Source organism: Eretmochelys imbricata, chromosome 3 (assembly GCF_965152235.1).
Source record: "Eretmochelys imbricata isolate rEreImb1 chromosome 3, rEreImb1.hap1, whole genome shotgun sequence".
NCBI lineage: Eukaryota > Metazoa > Chordata > Testudines > Cheloniidae > Eretmochelys > Eretmochelys imbricata.
In genome coordinates, this window is record NC_135574.1 from 197,355,990 (window position 1) to 197,379,311 (window position 23,322).

Genomic DNA, 23,322 nt, shown 5'->3' on the forward strand with positions numbered 1-23,322 from the left:
AATACCATATTCAGGACATGTTATTACTAAAATATCCGGACATGGACTAATGCCTCCCCTTTCTTTCACCCTTACCTCCCACAAATGGTATGTGGGCAGGAAAAGAAACTATAATAAGAAGTGGATTGTTAATGCCCCCGCACAGGATTCTTTATACACAGAGGGACAATATGCAGAACTTTGGTGAAAGAAAACATTTAAATGCTTATATCTGCAATAGATCTGATATAGAGTTTTGGGTTTCATATTTAATTGCTTCCAATAAAACCAATATTTTTAAAGTATACCACAGTTTCCACATGTGGGGAGCAGAGGGGTACAAGAATGCCTTTCTTCTCATTTATGTTGATTGCAAACACATCCAAATAGTATGTCTAGTTTTTTTGATTGTTTCATTTTTTATTTTTTTTTTAAAGGAATAAGTACAAACTTAGGCCAGGTTTACACTCTAAATTTACACTGGTATAACTATGTAGCTATGGGGTATGAAAAATCCACACCCCTGAGCAACGCAGTTATACCAACTTAACCCCCCATGTAAACAGTGCTGTGTCAACAGGAGAGCTTCTCCCATCAACACAGCTACCCACCTCTTGTGGAGGTGGATTAACTACACCCAACAGGAGAAGCTCTCCCGTCGGCATAGTAGTGTAGCATTCATGCAGGGTTCATGCACTTGGCAACATTCAGGGAACACCTGGAGTGTTGTGTAGGAGCAGTGCACACACGGCTCCTCTCAAGGGCATGAACCTTGGAATCTCGCCCAGATGACATGAACCGTGAGAAGCCTCCCAGGACTGGGCTCAAGGCCCAAGAGCAAGGAATGTGGTAGATAGATATTGGTAAATAAGAATATTAAACAAAGCCAGTGTATTCCTTTTATCTGTTGGAGTATGTAATGCGCGGGGGGAGAGAGAGAAATAAAAGAGAGGGTGGAAAGCTGACAGGAGACCAGCCCGTTGGCAGACCAGCCTGCTTGCTTGCTTAAAGCCTTGTTCTGTCTTGTATTTGAACCGCAACAACTGGCGCCCAACGTGGGGCCCTCAGCACTCACCTCGCCCGGCAAGGGTTTCAGACGCGTCACTCATCCGCTTCGCGGATCCCGGTGAGTATTTTTCATCGTGGTAAGTATGAGAAGCTCCCTCTCTGCTTTGCAAGCGCAACACCGCAATGAGCTACAGTATTTGCTGCGTAAGGCTCAGCATGACTGCCCCACTCGAGAACTCACTCTCCTGCTACAGGAGGTGAGTGCCCAATGCCCGTGGTACCCTGAAGCCGGAACCCTTAAGCTAGCGGACTGGGAGCAGTTGGGCCAGACATTGCACAAAGAGCCTCGGGCGCCCGTGCAGGCTTTACATGCCTGGCACCTCTGCCGCGACGCGATACAGCGCGTCGCCTCGGAACGGCCCTCCCTCGCGCCAATAGAGAGGCTGGTGATCTCACCACTCCCGTCCGCTCCTGCAGCCATCCCCCCTCCTGGCGATGCGACACAGCGTGTCACCTCGGAAAGACCCTCTCCCGCGCCAATAGAGGGGCTGCCGATTTCGCCACCCCCGTCTGCTCCTGCAGCCATCCCTCCCCCTGCTTCGCCCCCAGTGCCTCAATTACTGCCGCCTCCTTTGTTTTCTCCTCTGGAGCCGGTGAGTGGTCACCGGGGCCCCCCAGGGGGTCATCTGCGTCTGCTCAGGGGCTTTCGCTGGTGCAACAAATGGTTCACACAGCGAAGACTCGCCCAGATCTTACAGTAGAGGAATTAGCTGATCTGGTCTCAGTTTGCCCGGTGACCTGGCAGGATGATGGCCAGGGCAACCAGCTTGCAAACTGGATCAGTTTGCCTTACTCGGTGATCAGAGAGGTAAAGAAAGCGATTCGCGAGTTCGGCCTCACTAGCACGTATGTACGTGGTCTCCTTGAAGGGCTAGGTACTGGGTACACCCTGGTCCCTGAAGATTGGAAGGCGCTGTTGCGCATGATGCTGACGCCCAGTCAGTATATTATTTGGCTTAGTGAGTATCGGCAGAACTCCAAGCCCAGGTATATATAGCGCAAGGTGTCACTTATGAGCAGTTAGCAGGGGAGGGCCCATTTGCTACCGTTCAGATGCAGTCTCAACTCCAGCAGGCTATCTTCCCCATTATTTCTGCCTGCGCCCAGCATGCTTTCCGGAAGGTCCCGGATTCAGGCAAGCCTACCAAAAGCTTTGCCAGTATCCGTCAGGGTGCATCAGAGTCCTTTATGGATTTTACCAACAGATTGCAGGAAGCTATCCTCCGACAGGTGGATAACCCTGCAGCAGCTCAGGAGATTCTGTTAAAAATGGCGGTTGAAAATGCGAACGAGGATTGCCGCCGTGCTCTCCAGGCGGCACAAGCCGCTGGCGTTCTAGAGCTGTCAGACATGCTGCAGGCATGCCAAAACATCGGCACACAAGCACATAAAGCTGGGGTTCTGGCCGCCGCCCTGCGGAAAAGCAGGAAGGAGGGGAAGCGTTGTTATCGCTGTGGTAAGGAGGGTCACTTTCAGCGGGAGTGCCGCTCATCGACTGCGCCTGCCCACCCCTCAAAGAAGTGCCCCAAGTGTCGGAAGGGCTATCACTGGGCTAATCAGTGTCGTAGCGGGTCAGGAAACCGCACAACAGGTCCCCCCCAAACCCAGGGCCAAACGGGGGTGTTCCCCACTCAGACAACTCTTCCTCTGCCTTAAAATCCATAGACTCCATGAGGACGGCGACTGCCGGAAGTGCAGGGCTTGATTTGATTATGCAGGAGGACGCTGATTTTCAGTTGCCGGGGGAGGTCTGCGCCATACCTACACAGGTGACGGGACCTCTCCCTGACGGATTTGTGGGTCTGGTTCTCCCTCGCTCACACGCTGGGAAACAGGGTTTTTTTTGTCATCCCAGGGGTCATTGATACCGATTACACTGGCGTTATTAAGGTTCAGGTGTGGACCCATCTTCCGCAGTCGCTCCCGCGTGGACGGTCAATTGCACAATTGATTTTAGTCCCCTATCAGGTGCCAGCCACAGAGGATCGAGTCTGGGGCGGAGGCGGCTTTGGATCGACGCTGTCTCAGTTGTCTTCTTACAACACGTCCTCTCCACTTGTTGCTCTAACAATGTCGCTCCGCCCCTCGAAACCTCAGTTAACACTTCTTTTAAATAATTTTCCTTTTACAGGGCTGGTGGACACTGGAGCTGATGATACGGTGATTCGTGATCAGGACTGGCCGGTCAGTTGGCCAACAGTTTCTTCTAAAGAGTTGTGGGGGACCGGGGGTAGCAAACCCGGGCGCCAAAGTTTGTCTTGGGTCACGGTCTTTAAACCAGGAGGCCGTGCCCTTGCTACGATCCGCCCTTTTGTGCTCCCTGTCCACCTCAATATTTGGGGCCGTGACTTACTTGTAAAGCTGGACACCACCCTCGATATTAATATATAATAGCCCAAAACCCTCCCCCACCCACCTTGCCCTCCATATTACCATTGGTATGGCAATCCTCAGAGCCCGTATGGATTGACCAGTGGCCCCTCCCCCTAGAAAAGCTGAAAGCTCTTCATTCACTTGTACAACAACATTTGCATGCACAGCGCTTGGAGAGCTCCACTAGTCCTTGGAACACCCCGGTGTTTGTTATTAAGAAAAAATCTGGTGCATGGAGGCTGTTACATGATTTAAGGGAAATAAATAAACGCATCCAACCCATGGGCCCCTTGCAGTTTGGGTTGCCAAACCCGAATTTAATTCGTCAAACCGATCAGTTTTGTGTGTTAGATTTAAAAGATTGTTTTTTCACAATCCCCCTTTGCCCACAAGATCGCGAAAAATTCACGTTTACGGTGCCAGAATATAATAATCAGCAACCCTCTCAAAGGTATCAGTGGAAGGTCTTGCCCCAGGGAATGCAAAATAGTCCAACCTTGTGTCAATTTTTTGTGAATCGGGCCCTCGCCCCTTTTCGTGTCCGATACCCCACACTACAGGTCTACCATTATATGGATGACATTTTGCTTAGCGGTCCCCAGGTCACGGCACAACAGCTTGAATATTTGTCTCAGATTCTTGGCCAAAATGGCCTGTTAGTGGCACCAGAAAAAATCCAACGCTCTTATCCCTACCGATGTCTTGGGCATAAGGTTTTACAAACCTATGCTGCCCCTGTTCGCCCGGAAGTGGTCCTACCCTAACCCCTAACCCTCGTTAAATTACAACAAATTTTGGGTCATTTAAATTGGATTTGACCCTACTTCCGTCTCCCCACATCGATGCTGCAGCCGTTGTTCGAGCTCCTACGTGGAGCTCGGGCACCGGGCGCAGTTATTGTCATCACTGAGGAGCACATTGCCTGCATTAGACAGATCAATGCAGTGTTGAGTCAGCAGTTTGTGGATAGACTCACTGAGGTTCGTCCCCTGCGGTTGGTTCTCCTTGCCACCCCTCATACGCCTACTGCGGCTCTGTTTGTACCTCGTACAGACACAGCCGTCTCTATTATAGAGTGGATATATTTGTCTTCCACTCCTCCTCGGAACATTTATCCTTACTTAGACGCCCTCTCCGACCTTGTTCGTAAAGCCCGCCACCGTGCAGTGCAACTCACGGGCACTGATTTAGTTGCCATTGTTTTCCCCTTATCACGTAGTGAATTTGATTCCTTGTATCACACCTCCTTGGCCTGGCACGTTGCTCTTTGTGATTATGTGGGAGAGATCTTTTATAATCCCCGAAAAGATCCTCGGTTGGTGATTACACAAAAGGTGCCACTAATCGTACATCGTCTTAGCCGCTCTCGACCTATTGTTTCAGCCGTCACTCTTTTTACTGATGGCTCTCCACATTGCGGTGTTGTCACCTATCAGTTAGGTGACCCCCCTGGTTGGCATTCTCGTTTTACGCTGCCTCAGCTTTTCGCGCAGCGCTCAGAACTGGCTGCTGCTATTTTGGCCTTTCAACTTTTTGCTGATTGTCCCTTTAATTTGATTGTGGACACGCATTATGTTTATCAGGTAATTGATCATTTACCCCTTGCCCTCATTACTCCTCAGATCGATGAGGACCTCCTTCGCCTGTTTTTGTCCTTACAGTATCTCCTCACCACTCGTACTTTCCTTTATTTTGTTGCTCATATTCGCAGTCATACCCCTCTGCCTGGGCTACTCACTGAGGGCAATGCGTGCACCGATCGTGCGTTACGTGGTCAGGTAAATTCCCTTTTTAATGACCCCATCGAAAGCCATTTCTTTTTTCATCAGTCTGCCTCTGTTTTGGCCCGACAATTTCACATTCCTGCTGATCATGCACGTTCTATTGTTCGTTCCTGCCCCCACTGTGCCGCTGCTGCCCCTACCTTTTCTTATGCCGTTAACCCCAGAGGTACCGCAGCAAATCAGCTGTGGCAAATGGATGTCACTCACGTGCCACAATTCCGCCCCTATTCATTTTTACGTTTCCATTGATACTTATTCGGGATTCCTCTGGGCGACCCCACAGCGTGGGGAAGCCACTCCCAAAGTTATTCACCATTTGCTAGCCTGTTTTGCAGTTATGGGTTGCCCGAGCCAGATAAAAACGGATAATGCCCCAGCCTATTGCTCCACAGCCCTCTCCACCTTTTGTGCCCAATGGGACGTCCGTCTCAAACACAGGATTCCTTATAATTCCACAGGTCAAGCTATTGTTGAAAGTGCAAATTGCACGCTAAAAACCTTGCTTGACAAACAATTAAAACAAGGGGAGCTGCGTCTCCGAACCTTAGGAGACATTCAGCAACAATTGCATGTCCTTTTGTTTACTTTAAATAATTTAACACTGAACGCAGATCAGCAGACCCCCGCGGATTGGCATTTTCATAAGTCCGAGGTACTGGAAAGACTGCGTGTCTATTACCGTCAGCTGCCCGATCTGCAGTGGTTGGGCCCAGTACCTTTAATTACTTGGGGTCGAGGATATGCTGCTGTGTCTCTCCCTACAGGACCGTTGTGGGTTCCGGCCCGGTGTGCGCGACCGGCACTGAAACAGCATGGCATGGCACCAGGGGCTGTCGAACCCCATACCGGAGTTTCAGCTGACCTTGGAGAAGAACACGGTGCCTCCCGGGTTGACAATGGTGGGACGGAGACGGAGGAGACGTAGCATCCCAAGCCAGCCCGTGACATGGGGAGCAGTGAAAGCATTGGTCGCCACGGCTCAGCGAAGACTGGCAGCAAACCAACAGCCAGAGACTCCTGAGACTCTGTTTGTGGCCATTCTCACCCAAATCACTGCTAATTCTGTATTGATTGTGTGCCTTATGTGCCTGCTATTTCCTGTAGGGGTTGACTCGGGAGCGCCTCCTCCGTTACGGGCCCGAATGACATATAACCTATGGGAAAGATTGGCTTCAGTAGCAAATGTTACCCACTTTTATCTGATTTTGTAGCAGCTGAAGAATTGTTAGGTACGTGCCTTATTCCAGTATGTCATCACCCTGAGGAAATAGGGAATGAGATGATGCTTGCTGCTTACGCGAACCTCTCTTCCCAGTACTCTAGCATGGCTAATTGGGGCCCGGCCAATTACACTTCACCTTCTTGGGCTTATTTTTTGCTGTTGCTGTGTGCAATGTATTTCCTTTTTGTTAAGGCTTTGTCCAGACCCGCCCTGGCAGGCTCCACGAGTTATGACCTTGTCTGTCCGGGAGTTAATTGGCTTGCAAAAGCAAATTGTTGGCTACCATGAGATGGCCGAGCACAAATAAACAAAAAAGGAGGGGATGTAGCATTCATGCAGGGTTCATGCACTTTGCAACATTCAGGGAACACCTGGAGTGTTGTGTAGGAGCAGTGCACACACGGCTCCTCTCAAGGGCATGAACCTTGGAATCTCGCCCAGATGACATGAACCGTGAGAAGCCTCCCAGGACTGGGCTCAAGGCTCAAGAGCAAGGAATGTGGTAGATAGATATTGGTAAATAAGAATATTAAACAAAGCCAGTGTATTCCTTTTATCTGTTGGAGTATGTAATGTGTGGGGGGAGAGAAAGAATAAAAGAGAGGGTGGAAAGCTGACAGGAGACCAGCCTGTTGGCAGACCAGCCTGCTTGCTTGCTTAAAGCCTTGTTCTGTCTTGTATTTGAACCGCAACATAGTAGCATATTCACTGAAGCACTATAGTGGTGCAGCTGCACCAGTACCGCTGTGCCGCTGCAGTGTTGTAAGTGAAGACCTGCCCTGAAAGTGATGTGGGTAACCAAATCTCATGCTTCACAGCATCAGGTGGCTGGACTGCATATGGGTATCGGAGAGAAATTACACACAAAGTGCACAGCATTGACCAGTTGACTAAGTGCATTATGCAATAAGGAAGCATGGACTTTGCCTTGTTCTGAAGCCTCAGATACTTTTCACTGCCAGAGAAAGGCCAGTGCTCTTAGATGAACAAGTACTCTGATCAACTATGGCAATTCCTATGTTCCTTTCCATCCCCTGTAATGCACCAATAGAAGGGAAAAAAAGCCAACAGAAGGGAAAAAAAGAAAAGAATCAGGGAGAAATGCCTAGCATTGCTGTAAATATCACAATTGTGGGGAAGATTTTCTGGAGTTAATGGAAAATCAAGATATGGCAGACCTACATCTGGGAACAGATTTGACAACTGCTAAGGAGGTGATATGATGGATCTTCAGGTGGAGCCAGTCATCCACTCTGCTCTTGAAGCACCCAATATCCAATAAGGGAAAGGAAACCCTCATTAGCTTTAACCCCAACTGTTCACACCATTTCCCTCAGACGGTTGCCATGGCCATCATCTTCAGATTAAGACCTATGAACCTGCTAAGAGAGCTCAAAAGGAGGAAGCATAGATATAACTATTATGTTGCTCTTTTTAAAAGAAATGTTAAGGAAAGCTAAGATAGTGCTATTCTTTCCAGTACCAGCTTTTTCATCCCAGTAACAGGGTTTAGGAGTGCCCTAAAAGTTATGTCTACACTGCAAATAAAAACCTGTAGCTGGCCCATGAGGCTTGGGCCATAGCCCGAGCTCTGCAACCCTCGCAGGGTCCTAGAGCCCGGGCTCCAGCCCGAGTGTCTAAACTGCAATTAAAAAACCCCCCAGCCCAAGCCCAAGCCCAAGCCACTGGCATGGGCCAGCCGGGGGGTTTTAACTGCAGCATAGACAGACCCACACTGACCAAGTAACCTCTCCAGAAAGTTAAGGAGCAGCTTTCACAGGCTCCTGAATTAGTCTCATCCCTAGTAAATTAGTTCCCACGACAGACTATACATGTTTTCTCAATGGTCTGCCAGACCTAAGTGCCTTGAAACATTTTCTTGTTTAGTTATACTCAGCAACCTAGGGCTTCTGGCCAGTGTAGTTTTGCACCTGACAATATATTACTATTGAAGTAAACTGATACCAAGCAAGGGCAAAATCTTGATATTCCCAAACCATTTAACCTGTTACGAAGGAGAGGGAGAGCATCTGGCAATGGAGCATGCAGAGCTGGCCAGACATATCACAGAGATCCCTGTTTTAGGGGAGGAGCTTGGGACCCTAAAGTCCACACTTATCACCTCTTTTTCGCATGTCACTCCACATTTTACTCCACCCCAAATGCACATGCAGCTGAGAGAATCACAATCTCAAATTAACTATCAGACTCTAACCTACTTTCACCCTGCTATAAGCAAATACAGAGCAACAGCACAGCATAAACATGATGGGGAGAAAAGACAGGGACAACAAGGGGCGTGGAAGAGAGGCAGAAGGGGAAGTAAAAATAAAGGAGGGGGAAGATGCTTCCAATCTGGACCAATATTCCAGCTGGAAAATAACCCCTCTCCCCACTATGTGTTGTTATCTTCCCAACCCACATACCTCAACAGTGTGACAATTATAGGTGAAGAGCAATGGTTAAAAAAAAAAAAATCTAAATTTTCTGGAAGCTAAGTAGAACCCACTCGTACCATTTTGAACATAATAGTGTCACATATCACAAATTAAGAGTCAATCTGAATCAGTAATTGAAGTCTTCCAGATACTTCTTGGTGCTGCTGGAAGCCGTGTTCAAGATTCAGCTAATGACACCCTACCTACCGTGTGAGTCAATACGGAGCCAATACCCCAACATGATTTTATAAGCACTGCGCGGTGGGGTTGCCTTAAAAACCAATGAGGATCTGAACTCATGTAGTCATTAAAGAAAATATGTGACTTGCCATAAGAAAAGCGTTGTTAACCCTAGTACCCTGGCCAAATTCCAACTCCAGCAATTACATTCTGCCAACCTAAATCCCCCTTGCTGTTTCAATTGGATATGACATTTTTCTTCCCTTCCAGCCCTGAACTGCAATACAGTATTTTGCGCTGTTGAATAGCTGCCACATTTCAGTGGTGGTGAACATTATCTACAGAGCTACATACACATACATGGAGTAGATGAAGCACTTTACAAACTTAGGGATCTTTGGGGAATTATGATGCTATATACATTTAAAATACTACATTTCATCTTTTTTTGCACTGACTTCCAGCTTTTTCTCCCCCCCCCCCCCATGGAACTCAGATTAAAAAGTGGAAGTATAAAAAGTCACAAAAAGGGAAGAGAGAGAGAGAGAAAAGAAAAAAAAAGAGGAGACATGAAAAAGGGGCCCAATGAAAGACTGAAAACAAGATTTAAAGGACCGGACACAAGAAAAGAATCTCAGAGCAAGTCTACACTACGGTGTTAAATTGACCGAAGTTAAGCAATTCCAGCTAGGTGAATAATGTAACTGGAGTCAATGTAGCTTAGGTTGATTTATTGCGGTGTCTACACCACGCTGGGTCAATTGAAGACTTACCTTACGCTTCTCGTTCTGGTGGAGTACCGGAGTCGACAGGAGAGCAACCTGTGGTTGACTTAGCGGGTCTTCACTACCCTGAAGGCTGGACTATGCTACCTCTTAAGTCGATGTAACTTACGTCACTCAGGAGTGTGAAAAAGACACCCCCTTGAGTGACATAAGTTACATCGACTTAAGTACTGTCCACAACAGACTATGCACGTCTTCAGCAGACGCGGTGCAGCTAGACCGATGTAGCCCGGTAGTGTAGACCTGCCCTGATACCCAGTACACTGGACACACCCAGAACCAGAGACACAGAATCAAAGAAAAACAAATCGAGAATTGAACAAGAACCATCAGTCAAAATTTAGGCAATTAAAAACTCCTGATTGCAGCAGAAAGTGCTGTCTGAAACAAAAATACAGAATGGGAAGAATTAATGTGACAACAATAAGCCACATTTACAGTTTGCGCGGAAAGGAAGAGAGGGGAACACATCTAACCAGGTCATCCCAAAAATTACTCTCTGCCACAAAAACACAAAAAATAGAATATTTCCTTAGTAAAATTATGTAACATAAATAGTGTTTATATCTGCAAAGAGCTTTACAAAATTATAGCCTAGTGCTGCAAACACTATCAGGCATCATGAGTAGTGGGAAATTAATAAGGTTTGTACATGTGAGAAAAGACCTAAAGGGACTGGTCCTTAATCCTCAAAGGTCATGTGAGGGAAGTAATATCACCATTTTACATAAAGCGAAACTAAGTTAGAAAGGTCAAGTGACTTGCCACAGGCCACCGAGGAAATCAGTAGCTGGAATAAGAACTCAAGACCTTTTGGTTCTTAGTTCCATACCCAGACCATGACTCTCAGTTGAAAGTGTTATTTAAATGTGAACACAACTCCTTAGTTTACTGACAAAAACAAAATTCGCTATGATTTGCATTGCAGGGCCAATATAGCCCTGGAAGAACAGGCAGACTTCGCAGCTGGTGATTTCACTCATTAGGATATGGGTGGGATGGATTTGAAGCAACAGCTCATATTTAAGATACTCATTTGAGTGTACCCATATTCAGAAACCAAGTTATTGTTTTCACTAGTAAACTGACAATATTTCATTTCAGAAGTAACTGATAGCAAAATATGGAACAAAAAGATTATGCCTTTTATAGCATCTTTTTGTACAATGCCTACTTTCAACCTTGTGATTTCAATCAGAAACAAAAAAAATTATAGAAAGACGTTTATATTTATTCTTCCCCGCTAGTTTTTGATCTTTCAGAAGTCACATATAGCAGTCCCAAATACTCCACAAGAGCCACAATTACTAATCAGAAAGACAATAATTTGAACAACAAGCAATGTTGAAGAATAGTTTAGTCAATTTGAATAACAGAAGTAGTATCTAATAAAAAAGTGACACATTGTGATGGTACAAATATAGGGTACAACGCATTTATTTTGTATTTATAAAAAAATAAAAATAAAAAATGTGTTTTAGGGGGAAAAGTACAATAGAAATATTCACTGTACAACACTGTTTACAGTATGCAAGCCAACTAATGTTTTTAAATACATTTGGATACAAGTATCCCCCAAAGCCATTAGTAGTAATAATAAAAATCGCTAAAAAATATTATTTGAGAAATCTAACACTTTCCCCACTAGGTGGCAGCAATGATTTAGCTATCTGATTTAGCCAAATGAAGATAGAACCAATGGGCTGCCTATTGGATACCTCTTAATTACAGTCTTAAGCAAAGCATCACTGTCCACTGCACTCCGCTAATAACTATAACTTCCTAGTAGGATCTAGACCTAGCAGGACCTAGAGATTAAAAAATACATTCCTAAGAAACATTTCTACTTCCAATGCCAGATGAAGGCTTTCCTCCTCTACTAGGGATACATGATGAAAATCTGTTTGTCGGGTAAATAAAATATTTTATTTCCTACTCAGTTTATACTGGGAATGAGTTATTCACAGTAGGCATGCTTATTACAATAATTATTCAAACAAATCAAGGAGTACCTACTAGTTACTCTTCATTTTTTTTAAATGATACAAAAGAAAATGTTTACAGAAACTGCACTTAGTCCAATACATTTCACATATTAATAATTTTAAAAATAGTCTATTATTTTATATGTGTTATTACTATCTGCATCACAGTAGTGCCTAAAGTCTCCAAATGAGATCAGTGCCCTATTGCACTAGGCACTGTACAAACACATAGTAGAAGCCAGTCTCTGCCCTGAAAAGAGCTTACGCTCTAAATAAATGAGATGGATATAGGGTGAGAGGGGAAACAGAAGGACAAACAGGTGCTGTTTGATTTTGGGCAAGTAACTTCAATTTAGATGAGCTGGAAATAGAATTCCAATCTCCTAAGTCACATTCCAGTTTCCTACCTGCTGAACTACGCTGACAGATAGAAATGGAGTACTTGTGGCACCTTAGAGACTAACCAATTTCTCACGAAAGCTCATGCTCAAATAAATTGGTTAGTCTCTAAGGTGCCACAAGTACTCCATTTCTTTTTGCGAATACAGACTAACACGGCTGTTACTCTGAAACCTGTCATTACGCTGACAGATGTAACTCATTTCTGTATAGTGAGATGTACTGTGACTTCAGGTAGTAATCTGATATTTTTATAAAGGTTGATCAGTTCCATTTTCCCTACCTGCAGCACAGAGACATTGTGTCAATAGGGTACCAGGGTAAAAATGCCCTCTGCCAACTTTTCCTGTTCCTTTGACGTGCATAAAGACACTCTCAGCTGCAGCCAACTCCAACCTGCTCCTATTAAATGTTGCAGTAATACCACAGAGCAGAGAGTATTCTGACAACTCTTCTGCTTTGCAAAAGGTATGTTCACCGTTATTTGTTTGACTGAGTGACTGGCTAGATACACAGATTTAGGCAATATGGTCACTCATATAATGGATAGTTAAATTCAGTGTAAGAAATATTGTCCTGGGGAGAACCAGATTTTTCAGAAATTGGAAAGGCAATAGAGCCTTTAACTTCTAAATCACACCTTCACATCCAAGTGAAACACCTAACCCTACGATTGCATCTGCGCTGACAGACCCTCCTACCTACATGGAGATGACTGCAGGAACATGGCCGTAGACTGGTAACACTTAACATTCACTCCAGGTGATACCAGTTTTCATGTTTATGTAAAATGGTTTGGTGGCCTCAGTGCACAGTCCAACGGACAGCTGTTCACATTACAAAACCACCACCACAGCTGACACCAATTGGTTATTCTGCTGGCATTCTCAACTGAGACATCAAAGAACAAATCAGTTTAGAAACTGAACTACCCTCTAACCCCTTGAAATGGTCCCTCCACGTCACGGCTGAGAAACATTAGTGGGACACCACAGGGGAAGCTTTTGCTACTACTGTGTGTTATGTCTATGACCCTGCCAAATTCACAGCTGTTAAAAAACGCATCATGGACCGTGAAATCTGATCTCCCCCTGAAATCTGGCTATTGAAGGGGCCTCCCACCATGTACCGGGCTCCAGCTGCTAGTCCCAGCAGGACTTCCTCTTTCCCTGCAGGGTGGTACACCCTTACTTCTGTAAAAAGAAAAGGAGTACTTGTGGTGTTGCCTTCAAAGCTAGGCTCTGCAGGCAGCAAAGCCATGGAGCTTCCTGCTGTGAGGGGAGTTTCCCGGAGAGGGGTCTGACCTGCCCCCTGGAGTGGCCCGTGCAGGGGAAGAGAAAGTCCTGTCCTTCCCCAGCTAAGCTGGGACTAACAGCTGGAGCACAGTGCAGGGTCTGGGGCACCCCCAACCCTGCCCCTCCCAGCTCCAGGCCCAGCACTCATAGGTTAAAGGAGCCTTGGGCTGGCTCGGGGGAGTTGGATCATGGCACCTCCCTGACCATGAGGCCCTAGGTGGTGACCCACCCATAAGACTGGCCTTGCACCCCCCCAAAGTGATGATCTCCACAATACCCTGCGACCCTCACTTCTGCGCTGCTGTGGGCGGCGACACTGGCTTCAGAGCTGGGCACCTGGACAGCAGCTGCTGCTCCGTGGTCGCCCAACTCTGAAGACAGCGCCCCTGCCAGCAGCCGCACAGAAGTAAGGGTGGCAACCCCACTGCCCACCACAACCCGCTGTTGTGTCACAACCCCCCACAGTTACAACACTATGAAATTTCACATGTAAACATCTGAAACCATGAAATTGACTATTTAAAAAATCCTATTACCATGAAATTGACCAAAATGGACCAAGCATTTGGAGGGCTCTAATTATGTCTAGTCAAACCAGCCTCAACCAGTAGTAACATTTAAAAGAAAATGTAGCCTGCTTCCATCTTCGACACCCTAATTGCTGCACGCCATGCCAGCCATGTCCCATGATTTTACTCACCAACTTGTCCCAAATCTCGGCTGCAACTCCCATGAGCGGTTACCACTGCAACATGGGGGAAGAACAGACGTCCAGGAGCAGGGGATTTTTTCTTTTAAGCGAATGGGCGGGCGGGCGGGCAGGCAGGCACCCACCCAGCCCCCCTGCCCCTCTCTGAGGGCTGTCCCTGGGCAGAGGTTTCAGGGACCATCCCAAAGGCCGTGGGGCAACCCCAGCACCAAACTCTGCTTGGTCCCACGGATGCTCACGGCCTCGTTCACTGCGCAGCTCGGTTTATTTAACCCATGAGCCCCTCCTGTCATGCCTGTAAATGGCGACATCAACTGTCCGTCGGTCCGTCCCGACCCCTCTCCACTGGCCCCCCAGCCCAGCTTGTCCGTCTGTCCCTCACGCCCCCCCCTTTCCCCAGCCCAGCTTGTCCGTCTGTCCCTCGCACCCCCCTTCCCCCCAGCCCAGCTTGTCCGTCTGTCCCTCGCGCCCCCCCTTCCCCCCCAGCCCAGCTTGTCCGTCTGTCCCTCGCGCCCCCCCTTCCCCCCCAGCCCAGCTTGTCCGTCTGTCCCTCGCGCCCCCCCTTCCCCCCAGCCCAGCTTGTCCGTCTGTCCCTCGCGCCCCCCCTTCCCCCCAGCCCAGCTTGTCCGTCTGTCCCTCGCGCCCCCCCTTCCCCTCCAGCCCAGCTTGTAAGTCTGTCCCTCGCGCCCCCCCTTCCCCCCAGCCCAGCTTGTCCGTCTGTCCCTCGCGCCCCCCCTTCCCCCCAGCCCAGCTTGTCCGTCTGTCCCTCGCGCCCCCCCTTCCCCCCCAGCCCAGCTTGTCCGTCTGTCCCTCGCGCCCCCCCTTCCCCTCCAGCCCAGCTTGTAAGTCTGTCCCTCGCGCCCCCCCTTCCCCCCAGCCCAGCTTGTCCGTCTGTCCCTCGCGCCCCCCTTCCCCCCCAGCCCAGCTTGTCCGTCTGTCCCTCGCGTCCCCCCTTCCCCCCAGCCCAGCTTGTCCGTCTGTCCCTCGCTTCCCCTTCCCCCCCAGCCCAGCTTGTCCGTCTGTCCCTCGCTTCCCCTTCCCCCCCAGCCCAGCTTGTCCGTCTGCCCCTCGCGCCCCCGCCCAGCTTGTCCGTCTGTCCGGCCGCGGGCGCTGCTACCTTGAGGACGCCGCTCATCTTGGCCAGCAGGGCCCGGAACTCGTGCGGCGCCGCCTCGGGGTAGAGCTGGCCCCGCAGCAGCTCCTCGGTGACGCCCGCGTGGCCGTAGTACGCGGCCTGCGCGATGCCGCTCAGCAGCCCGCTCAGCGGCTTGGAGCCCGCGGGCTGGGGCTGCTCCGCCGCCATGCCGGACCGGGGGAGCGAGCGCCGGCACGGCAAGTGACGGGGGCCGGGCGGGGACAAACCCAGAGAGGGACGGAGCCCGCCGCGCTCTCCACAGCGCCCTCGTCTGGTGCCTCTGCACGCGGCTCTTCCCCCTGGAGCCCGCCTGGCTCTTCCCCGCTCCCGCGGAGAGGCCGCCAGAGCGCTCCGCCCCCGCCTCAAGGGGACAGGCCTGAGCCAGCCCCGGAGCCCCCCGTGCCACCCAGCCCGCTCCTCCCGCAGACCGCCCGCCCGGGACAGCGGCCCCCAGCCTCCCCGCCCATCCCCTCTCCCAGCGCCAGGCTCAGCAAACACTGGACAAAGTCTTCTTCCCTTCTGCCCCCTTCACTTCTAGCTCTGCAGGGACAAGTGGAAGGTCCCTTCTCCCGGGGATGTTTTTGTTGGTCTATACTTCGACAGAAGGGCTGATCCTTTTAGGCCACGCTACCCTCTGGAGCAGTGGTTCCCCAACTTTCACAACCTGTGAACCCCTGTCACTAAAATGTCTAGTCTTGTGAGCCCCCTCCTAAATATGAATATTTCCAGGGATTTCCTCCTTTACCTGAGTCTAAATTATAAAAGTAGTGATCCTGGAAATATAAAATTTGTTTTTATGACCTGCTTATTACACACTATATTATTCTTACTGTTAATCATTACAGTATTTTTATTACGTTATGAAAATGGCAACACTCTTCCAAGATCTCACTTTCGTAGCTTGTATCACTGAATAAGCCTGTTATAAGACAAGGCTCCTATGTTTCATCAAGGAGTATCAGATGTGAAACAGCAGGAAGGTATTTAAGAAGCCAGCTCAGAGAGTTCTTCCTACACAAGCATTCAGGTCTTGAGCAGTCCAGGCAAACCGCGCATGTTACAACAAAGCTTAATCTTGTTCTTCATAATAATTTTAAAAACAATACTCGCTGCCTATTTAATTTTGAAAACACCAAAAAATATCCACCTCCCTTTCCATTTCTTATAAGGAGTCTTGAAGTTTAAATCTCCTCGGTGTGATAGATATGATTGCTTTGATCTGCTTAGCTCTTGGAAATCCAGGGACTCCTGGCTGCTGGCCCCGTGCTGCCTGAGGTCCCTAGGGACAGCTCTGTCCGCCATTAAGGAACTTTTTCCTGAGAACCCCCTGTATTATTTTGCAAACCCCCAGAGGTTCACAAACCCCAGTTTGGGAACCACTGGTTTAGAGGGTCTTTCACTGTAGGTAACAATTCACAGGGGCTGGCTGAACCAAAAGATGAATGTATAGATATTATCAATATGTTTAAATGGAGTAATATTTAAAACCCAAGAACAACAGCAAGGGACAACACAGATTCAGGAGTCAGTACACTAACATGAAATGTTAACAATATGCAGGGCCGTCCTTACCCATATGCAAACTACACATCTGTGTAGAGCACCAGGAAATTTGGGGCACCAATTTGCCCCAAATTTCCTGGTGCCCCACACAGCTGCATGCTGCTCCAGTGGCCAGCCCAATCCCGCAGCTGGCTGAGCCAGCCAGGAAAGCTGCCCCTGCCCTGCCTCTTCCCCAAAGCCCCCGCCCCTGCTCGCCCCCCACCCCGCCTCTTCCCACCCCTGCTCTGCCCTAGCCCTGCCCCCACTCCACCCCTTCCTGAAAGCCCCCATCCCTGCTCCGCCCCAGCCCCGCCCCCACTCTACCCCTTCCGCCGAGGGACATCCTGGGGGACTGCAGCAGTAGTCGGGCGCCCTGCACTCACCAGGCGGTGGGACGTGGAGCAACCTAGCCCCAGCCTGCTCCACTCCGCCGGTGAGTGCTGGGGGACAGTTCTCCCTGCCCCCCCAAGTCCCAAGTCTGGGAGCCAGGAGAGCAGAGTGGAGTGGGCTGGGGTTGGGTCACTCCACGTCCCGCCGCTCGGTGAGTGCGGGGTCGGGCCTGCCCTGCAATCGCCGGGCAGCGGGAAGTGGAGCGACCTGGCCCCAACCTGCTCCACTGGCTTGTGCTTCCCCTTGCCCCGCAAGCCTGCTCCTGCCCCCCACCCCTACCCCGTGGAGGCCTGGGCCAGCTCCCCTGCAGAGGCCTGAGGCACCAAAATGCACCTGTTGCATAGGGCACAAAAATATCTAGGGATGGCCCTGACAACATGCAAACTTAATTTTCTCCCTAAAGATTGGAACAAACAATCGTCTTCAACTGCAAACACACCACTTCAGGATGCCTCAAGTGTACTGTTCACTACAGCTGTTATCTTTCTTCCCAGACCTAATTTCAACAGTCTCACATGGGGCAAAATGTCCCCCTTCCCTGGATCACATGGATTCATATGTAATACTACTGTCCCAGTTTCTGTTGTCCACTACCTCTTAGCAGCAGGTCCAAAAACCAGCCACTAGTGCTTCATATTTGAGCTGAAGGCAAAACACAACTTCTGTTGCTTGGATCTTAATTCTAGCTGCCCAAACCTGGCAATTTCCACTCAATGACCTTTGTAGAACCCGCATTCCCATTATCTTCCTAGTTTGGAAGATGCTAAAAACTTTCCCAGAAGTTACCTACTACAGGACAGGCCTAACAAAGAAAATAACAGAACGCCACTAGCCGTCACCTTCAGCCCCCAACTAAAATCCCTCCAACGCATTATTAAGGATCTACAACCTATCCTAAAGGATGACCCAACACTCTCACAAATCTTGGCAGACAGGCCAGTCCTTGCCTACAGACAGCCCTGCAACCTGAAGCAAATACTCACCAACAACCACATACCACACAACAGAACCACTAACCCAGGAACTTATCCTTGCAACAAAGCCCGTTGCCAATTGTGCCCACATATCTATTCAGGGGACACCATCACAGGGCCTAATAACATCAGCCACACTATCAGAGGCTCGTTCACCTGCACATCCACCAATGTGATATATGCCATCATGTGCCAGCAATGCCCCTCTGCCATGTACATTGGTCAAACTGGACAGTCTCTACGTAAAAGAATAAATGGACACAAATCAGATGTCAAGAATTATAACATTCATAAACCAGTCGGAGAACACTTCAATCTCTCTGGTCACGCAATCACAGACATGAAGGTCGCTATCTTAAAACAAAAAAACTTCAAATCCAGACTCCAGCGAGAAACTGCTGAATTGGAATTCATTTGCAAATTGGATACTATTAATTTAGGCTTAAATAGAGACTGGGAGTGGCTAAGTCATTATACAAGGTAGCCTATTTCCTCTTGTTTTTTCCTACCCCCCCTCCCCCGATGTTCTGGTTTAACTTGGATTTAAACTTGGAGAGTGGTCAGTTTGGATGAGCTATTACCAGCAGGAGAGTGAGTTTGTGTGTGTATGGGGGTGGGGGGGATGTGAGAAAACCTGGATTTGTGCTGGAAATGGCCCACCTTGATTATCATGCACATTGTAGGGAGAATGGTCACTTTGGATGAGCTATTACCAGCAGGATAGTGAGTTTGTGTGTGTGGTTTTTGGGAGGGGGATGAGGGGGTGAGAGAACCTGGATTTGTGCAGGAGATGGCCCAACTTGATTATCATGCACATTGTGTAAAGAGTTGTCACTTTGGATGGGCTATCACCAGCAGGAGAGTGAATTTGTGTTGGGGGGGTGGAGGGTGAGAAAACCTGGATTTGTGCTGGAAATGGCCCAACCTGATGATCACTTTAGATAAGCTATTACCAGCAGGACAGTGGGGTGGGAGGAGGTATTGTTTCATATTCTCTGTGTATATATAAAGTCTGCTGCAGTTTCCACGGTATGCATCCGATGAAGTGAGCTGTAGCTCACGAAAGCTCATGCTCAAATAAATTGGTTAGTCTCTAAGGTGCCACAAGTACTCCTTTTCTTTTTGCTAAAAACTGCATCCTGCTGTTACTTCATCATCACCTTGATGCCATTAGTGAATTAGAAGATTCCAAAGACAGAAGTCTTGGTAATTGTATCCCAGACATCATCAAAGACTTCCTCTTCTTTAGCCTTCCCGTAACTTTTTCTCTAGAATATTTACAGAAAGACCCAGATCTAGCAAAACACTAAGCACATGCTTTACTTTAAGCACAAGTAGTTCCAGAAGGGTTGTGAACACACCAAAAGCAAATTCAGAATTTTTCTTAAAGAGGTATTTCAGGACATTTTTTTTTTAAAGAAGTTTGCTTAGCCTATAATTCTTTGGGGCCAATACTGGTCAATCTATTACTCTACATATTGCGTTGGCATTTCCTGTTGAATAGGCATTGAACAGGTGACTTTAGAGCTTCGTTGATGGGAAGGTGATTTCATTTTCTTTGAGCCATTCCAGCAGATCTGCAATTCCACTTTGCCCCATGTGAACACCAAAGCCCAATTTACACGATCAAAGAATTAACATGTCAGTTTCATACTGCATAGTTTTGGGATAAAGATCCCATGGATCAGTCAGGTTTAAAACATATTGTACCATGTTGTTGGCTTGGGATGGTTGCTCTTCCCACATTTCTCGCACGAGGTCTAAAATTATTATTAGCATGCACTCTGTCCTCTTTGTATTCTAGTATAGCATCACCTTTTGGGATCTTTGCTGTTGTCCACATATTAAAAGGTGACAAGTTAGGAATAGGACTATATGCTGATATTCAGCAGGAGGTGGTGGCATTGTGGGCTAAATATCAAGTTTAAAATAAATTCATTCCCCACAATTACAGATTTGAAACTTGGCAAGGGTGCTGCAACTCATCATCGATTGAGGGAGAAAAACTGAATTCCAGACAGTAATTGATCTTTCAGATTAGCAAAATCTTGTTTTCTCTGCGTGCTCATTGAAGATCTCATTGCACTCTTTGTAAGCATAGGGATTTATCCCAGTGTCTTTGAGACGTCTTCATGCATTCTTTCTCTCAGAATACGTGCGTACTGTTCCATGGTTAAGGATGAAGCTAGCTTTAAAAGTCCGGAAACTAAAGGGATCCAATCATTGCCCTAGTGCCATAAAGTCCTTCACCGCACACTATCATCCTATCAAATTAGCACTTCCCACAGAACCTTAACTTTTCCCTATAAAATCTGTAAAAATAAGTGCAAAGTTCAAAATGGCACTGTTAGATTACAAAGTACCATTTCTTAGCCAAGATATCCAAATCTGATGTAACAATAATATATACTGCAACATTACTGTACATAAAAAGATGACCATCTCCCATGGAAAACATTACAGGGGGAGCTCTGGGAGAAAACCACAATTCCTCTTTAGTTATTCACTCAGGAGCTTGGGATTTACCCAACCCCCATGAAATAGACTGCAGGAACCACCCATAAACTCTATGGCTGTCCAGGGATCCTCAAGAAACCAGATCCAGATCCTGTCTCAGTTGCTATGATCTCTGGGAGCCCCACCCAATCCCTCACAATGTGGTTCTATACTCCCTGTAACTACGGATATCACTAAGAGGCTGGAGAGAGAATGATATCTGTACCTACAGTGCACCCACTCCTGCCTGCAATCCACCCAGGCTCCAATAATTGCCTCAGCATGACCCTGGACCTGGAGTACTCTCTGTGGGGTCTGAAGGAGGTCAGCCCCCTCTTCTGTGCAGGAGCAGGGACAGCCACCTGCAAAGATTCCCCTGTATGCATGGCTCTGAGGGAGAATCGATCCTATCTTACACATATTAGCCTCTACAACGTATAGTTCATTTAGTTATACATACAAACTGCATACATTTACATAAACTTATAACACCATGTAATCAACCCATTTCATGACACAAAAGAGATCATTCATTCAAACTCTGTTCATAAAAATAGTCTTCAACTCTACCAACAGGTTGCACTATAAGAAAGTATATAAAACGCTAACATAACGTAATGTATTCTGGGATTATAGTCCTTTCAAAATCTTTTCTATACATTTAATTAACATAAATTAAAATCAACTGAATACAAGTATGATAAGGCCCTCAGTGGCCGGGGAGCCTAGTGGCTAGATTGTTGGTTGGGGGGCTGTAGAAGGACTTGACCCCTCCTTCTCCCTCAGGTCCTGGCCCAGGGTCCTGTGTCGCTGCATTCTTTTAGGACTCTCGTTCTTGAGGAGATTGGACAGGGGAGCCGCAATGGAGCAGAATCCTGGGATAAAGCGTTGGTAATACCCGGCTAGTCCCAGGAATCGGCAAACATGCTTCTTTGAGGACGGTGTGGGGCACAGCTGGAGGTCCTGAACTTTGCTAACCAAGAGACGGATCAAGCCCTTTCCCAATGTGTACCTGAGGTAGGTGGTCTCATTCTTCCCAAGGTGACATTTGGTTCGCTGTCAGGCCGGCCCCCGTGGAGGGACTGCAGGACCGAAGTCACATGTTTCAAATGGTGTTGCCAGTCGCGACTATAAATTACCATGCCGCCAAGGTATGCGGCTGCATACCTGCTATGGGGGTGGAGAATTCAGTCTATTAGCCGGTGAAATGTGGCTGGGGCCCCATGCAAACCGAAGGGCATGGTCTGAAACTGAAAAACCCAAAGGGGGTGGAGAAAACGACTTTTTCCCTGGACTCAGGTTTGAGAGGGATCTGCCAATAGCCCTTCATTAAGTCTAAAGTGGTGATGTATTCTGCCTTTCCCAGCGGTCAAGCAGTTCATCAACCCGTGGCACCAGGTAGGCATTGAACATCGATACTGAATTGACCTTACAGAAGTCGATGCAAAAGCGGGTGCTTCCATTGGGCTTAGGGACCAGTACCCAGGGCTTTTCCAGTCACGAAATGACTCCTCAATCATCCCCAACACTAACATCAAGCAGAGTTCCTCTTTCATAGTCTCTCTAAGCTTCTGGGGGAGGGGCCGAGGCTTTTCTCTGACCTTAACGCCCGGGTCCGTCTGAATATGTTGAGTTATCAGGTGAGTCCGCCCTGGTAGGGTCAAGAAAACGGAAGAGAAGGCGGTGATCAGTTTTGGCGCCTGATCTGTCTGCTCTGGGGTAAGATTGTCCCCAGTCTTGACCATCTCTAGAGTTGAGGCCTCCACGACCTGTGGGCCTAGTTTAGGCTCTGGTGGGTAGGATACTATTAGTAAGACTTCCTGGGCTTAACACGATTTTAACAGGTTCACGTGGTAGATTTGTTGTACCTTACATTTATCTGGCTGCTTGATTTCATAGTTCACCAGCCCCACATGTCGGATCACCTCATACAGTCCTTGCCAGTGGGCCAGGAGCTTCGATTCCGAACTGGGCAACAATAACAGCACATGGTCACAGGGCTGAAACTCCCAGTTATTGTAGGCTGCTTCTTGGGTATCCTGGGCATGTAGGAGGTTCTCCCTGGCAAATGAGCCTAGGGCCTCAAGCCTCTCCCGCAGGTTTAAAACATATTGTACCATGTTGTTGGCTTGGGATGGTTGCTCTTCCCACATTTCTCGCACGAGGTCTAAAATCCCACAGAGTTGGCTCTCATATAAAAACTCTAACGGTGAGAAACCAGTGGAAGACTGGGGTACTTTCTGCACTGAGAACAAGAGAAGCAAGAGCAGCTGGTCCCAATGTCAGACATCTGTCAGGGCAGACCTTCAGAGCATTGTTTTTAGAGTTCGGTTAAAGTGTTCTACCAGGCCGTCTGTTTGGGGATGGTATAAAGATGTTCTTAAGGTCTTGATTTTGAGTAACCGGCAGAGCTGCTTGATCATTTCGGACATAAAGTTTGTCCCTTGATCTGTCAAGATTTCCTGGAGTACCTCTACTTGGGCGAAGATGTTCATAAGTTCCATAGCCACCCCCTTGGTGGTCATGGAGTGCAGCAGCACTGCTTCAGGGTACCAGGTCACATAGTCC

General features: G+C 48.1%; 1 protein-coding gene across 6 annotated transcripts in view; it reads right to left on the reverse strand.

The window, feature by feature from the left end:
* The window catches only part of COMMD1 (copper metabolism domain containing 1), a 149,222-nt gene extending 133,684 nt beyond the window's left edge, over nt 1-15,538 (reverse strand). For 5 of the 6 annotated variants that reach the window (XM_077814060.1, XM_077814059.1, XM_077814063.1 and 2 more), the window contains exon 1: nt 15,335-15,538. In XM_077814060.1, the coding sequence (XP_077670186.1) occupies nt 15,335-15,520 (186 nt within the window). In that variant the 5' untranslated portion in view covers nt 15,521-15,538. Of the gene's footprint in view, nt 1-14,208; nt 14,318-15,334 lie in introns of those variants that run through there. The other variant, XM_077814062.1, reaches the window with a different exon arrangement.
* Between the last annotated feature and the right edge of the window lie 7,784 nt (nt 15,539-23,322).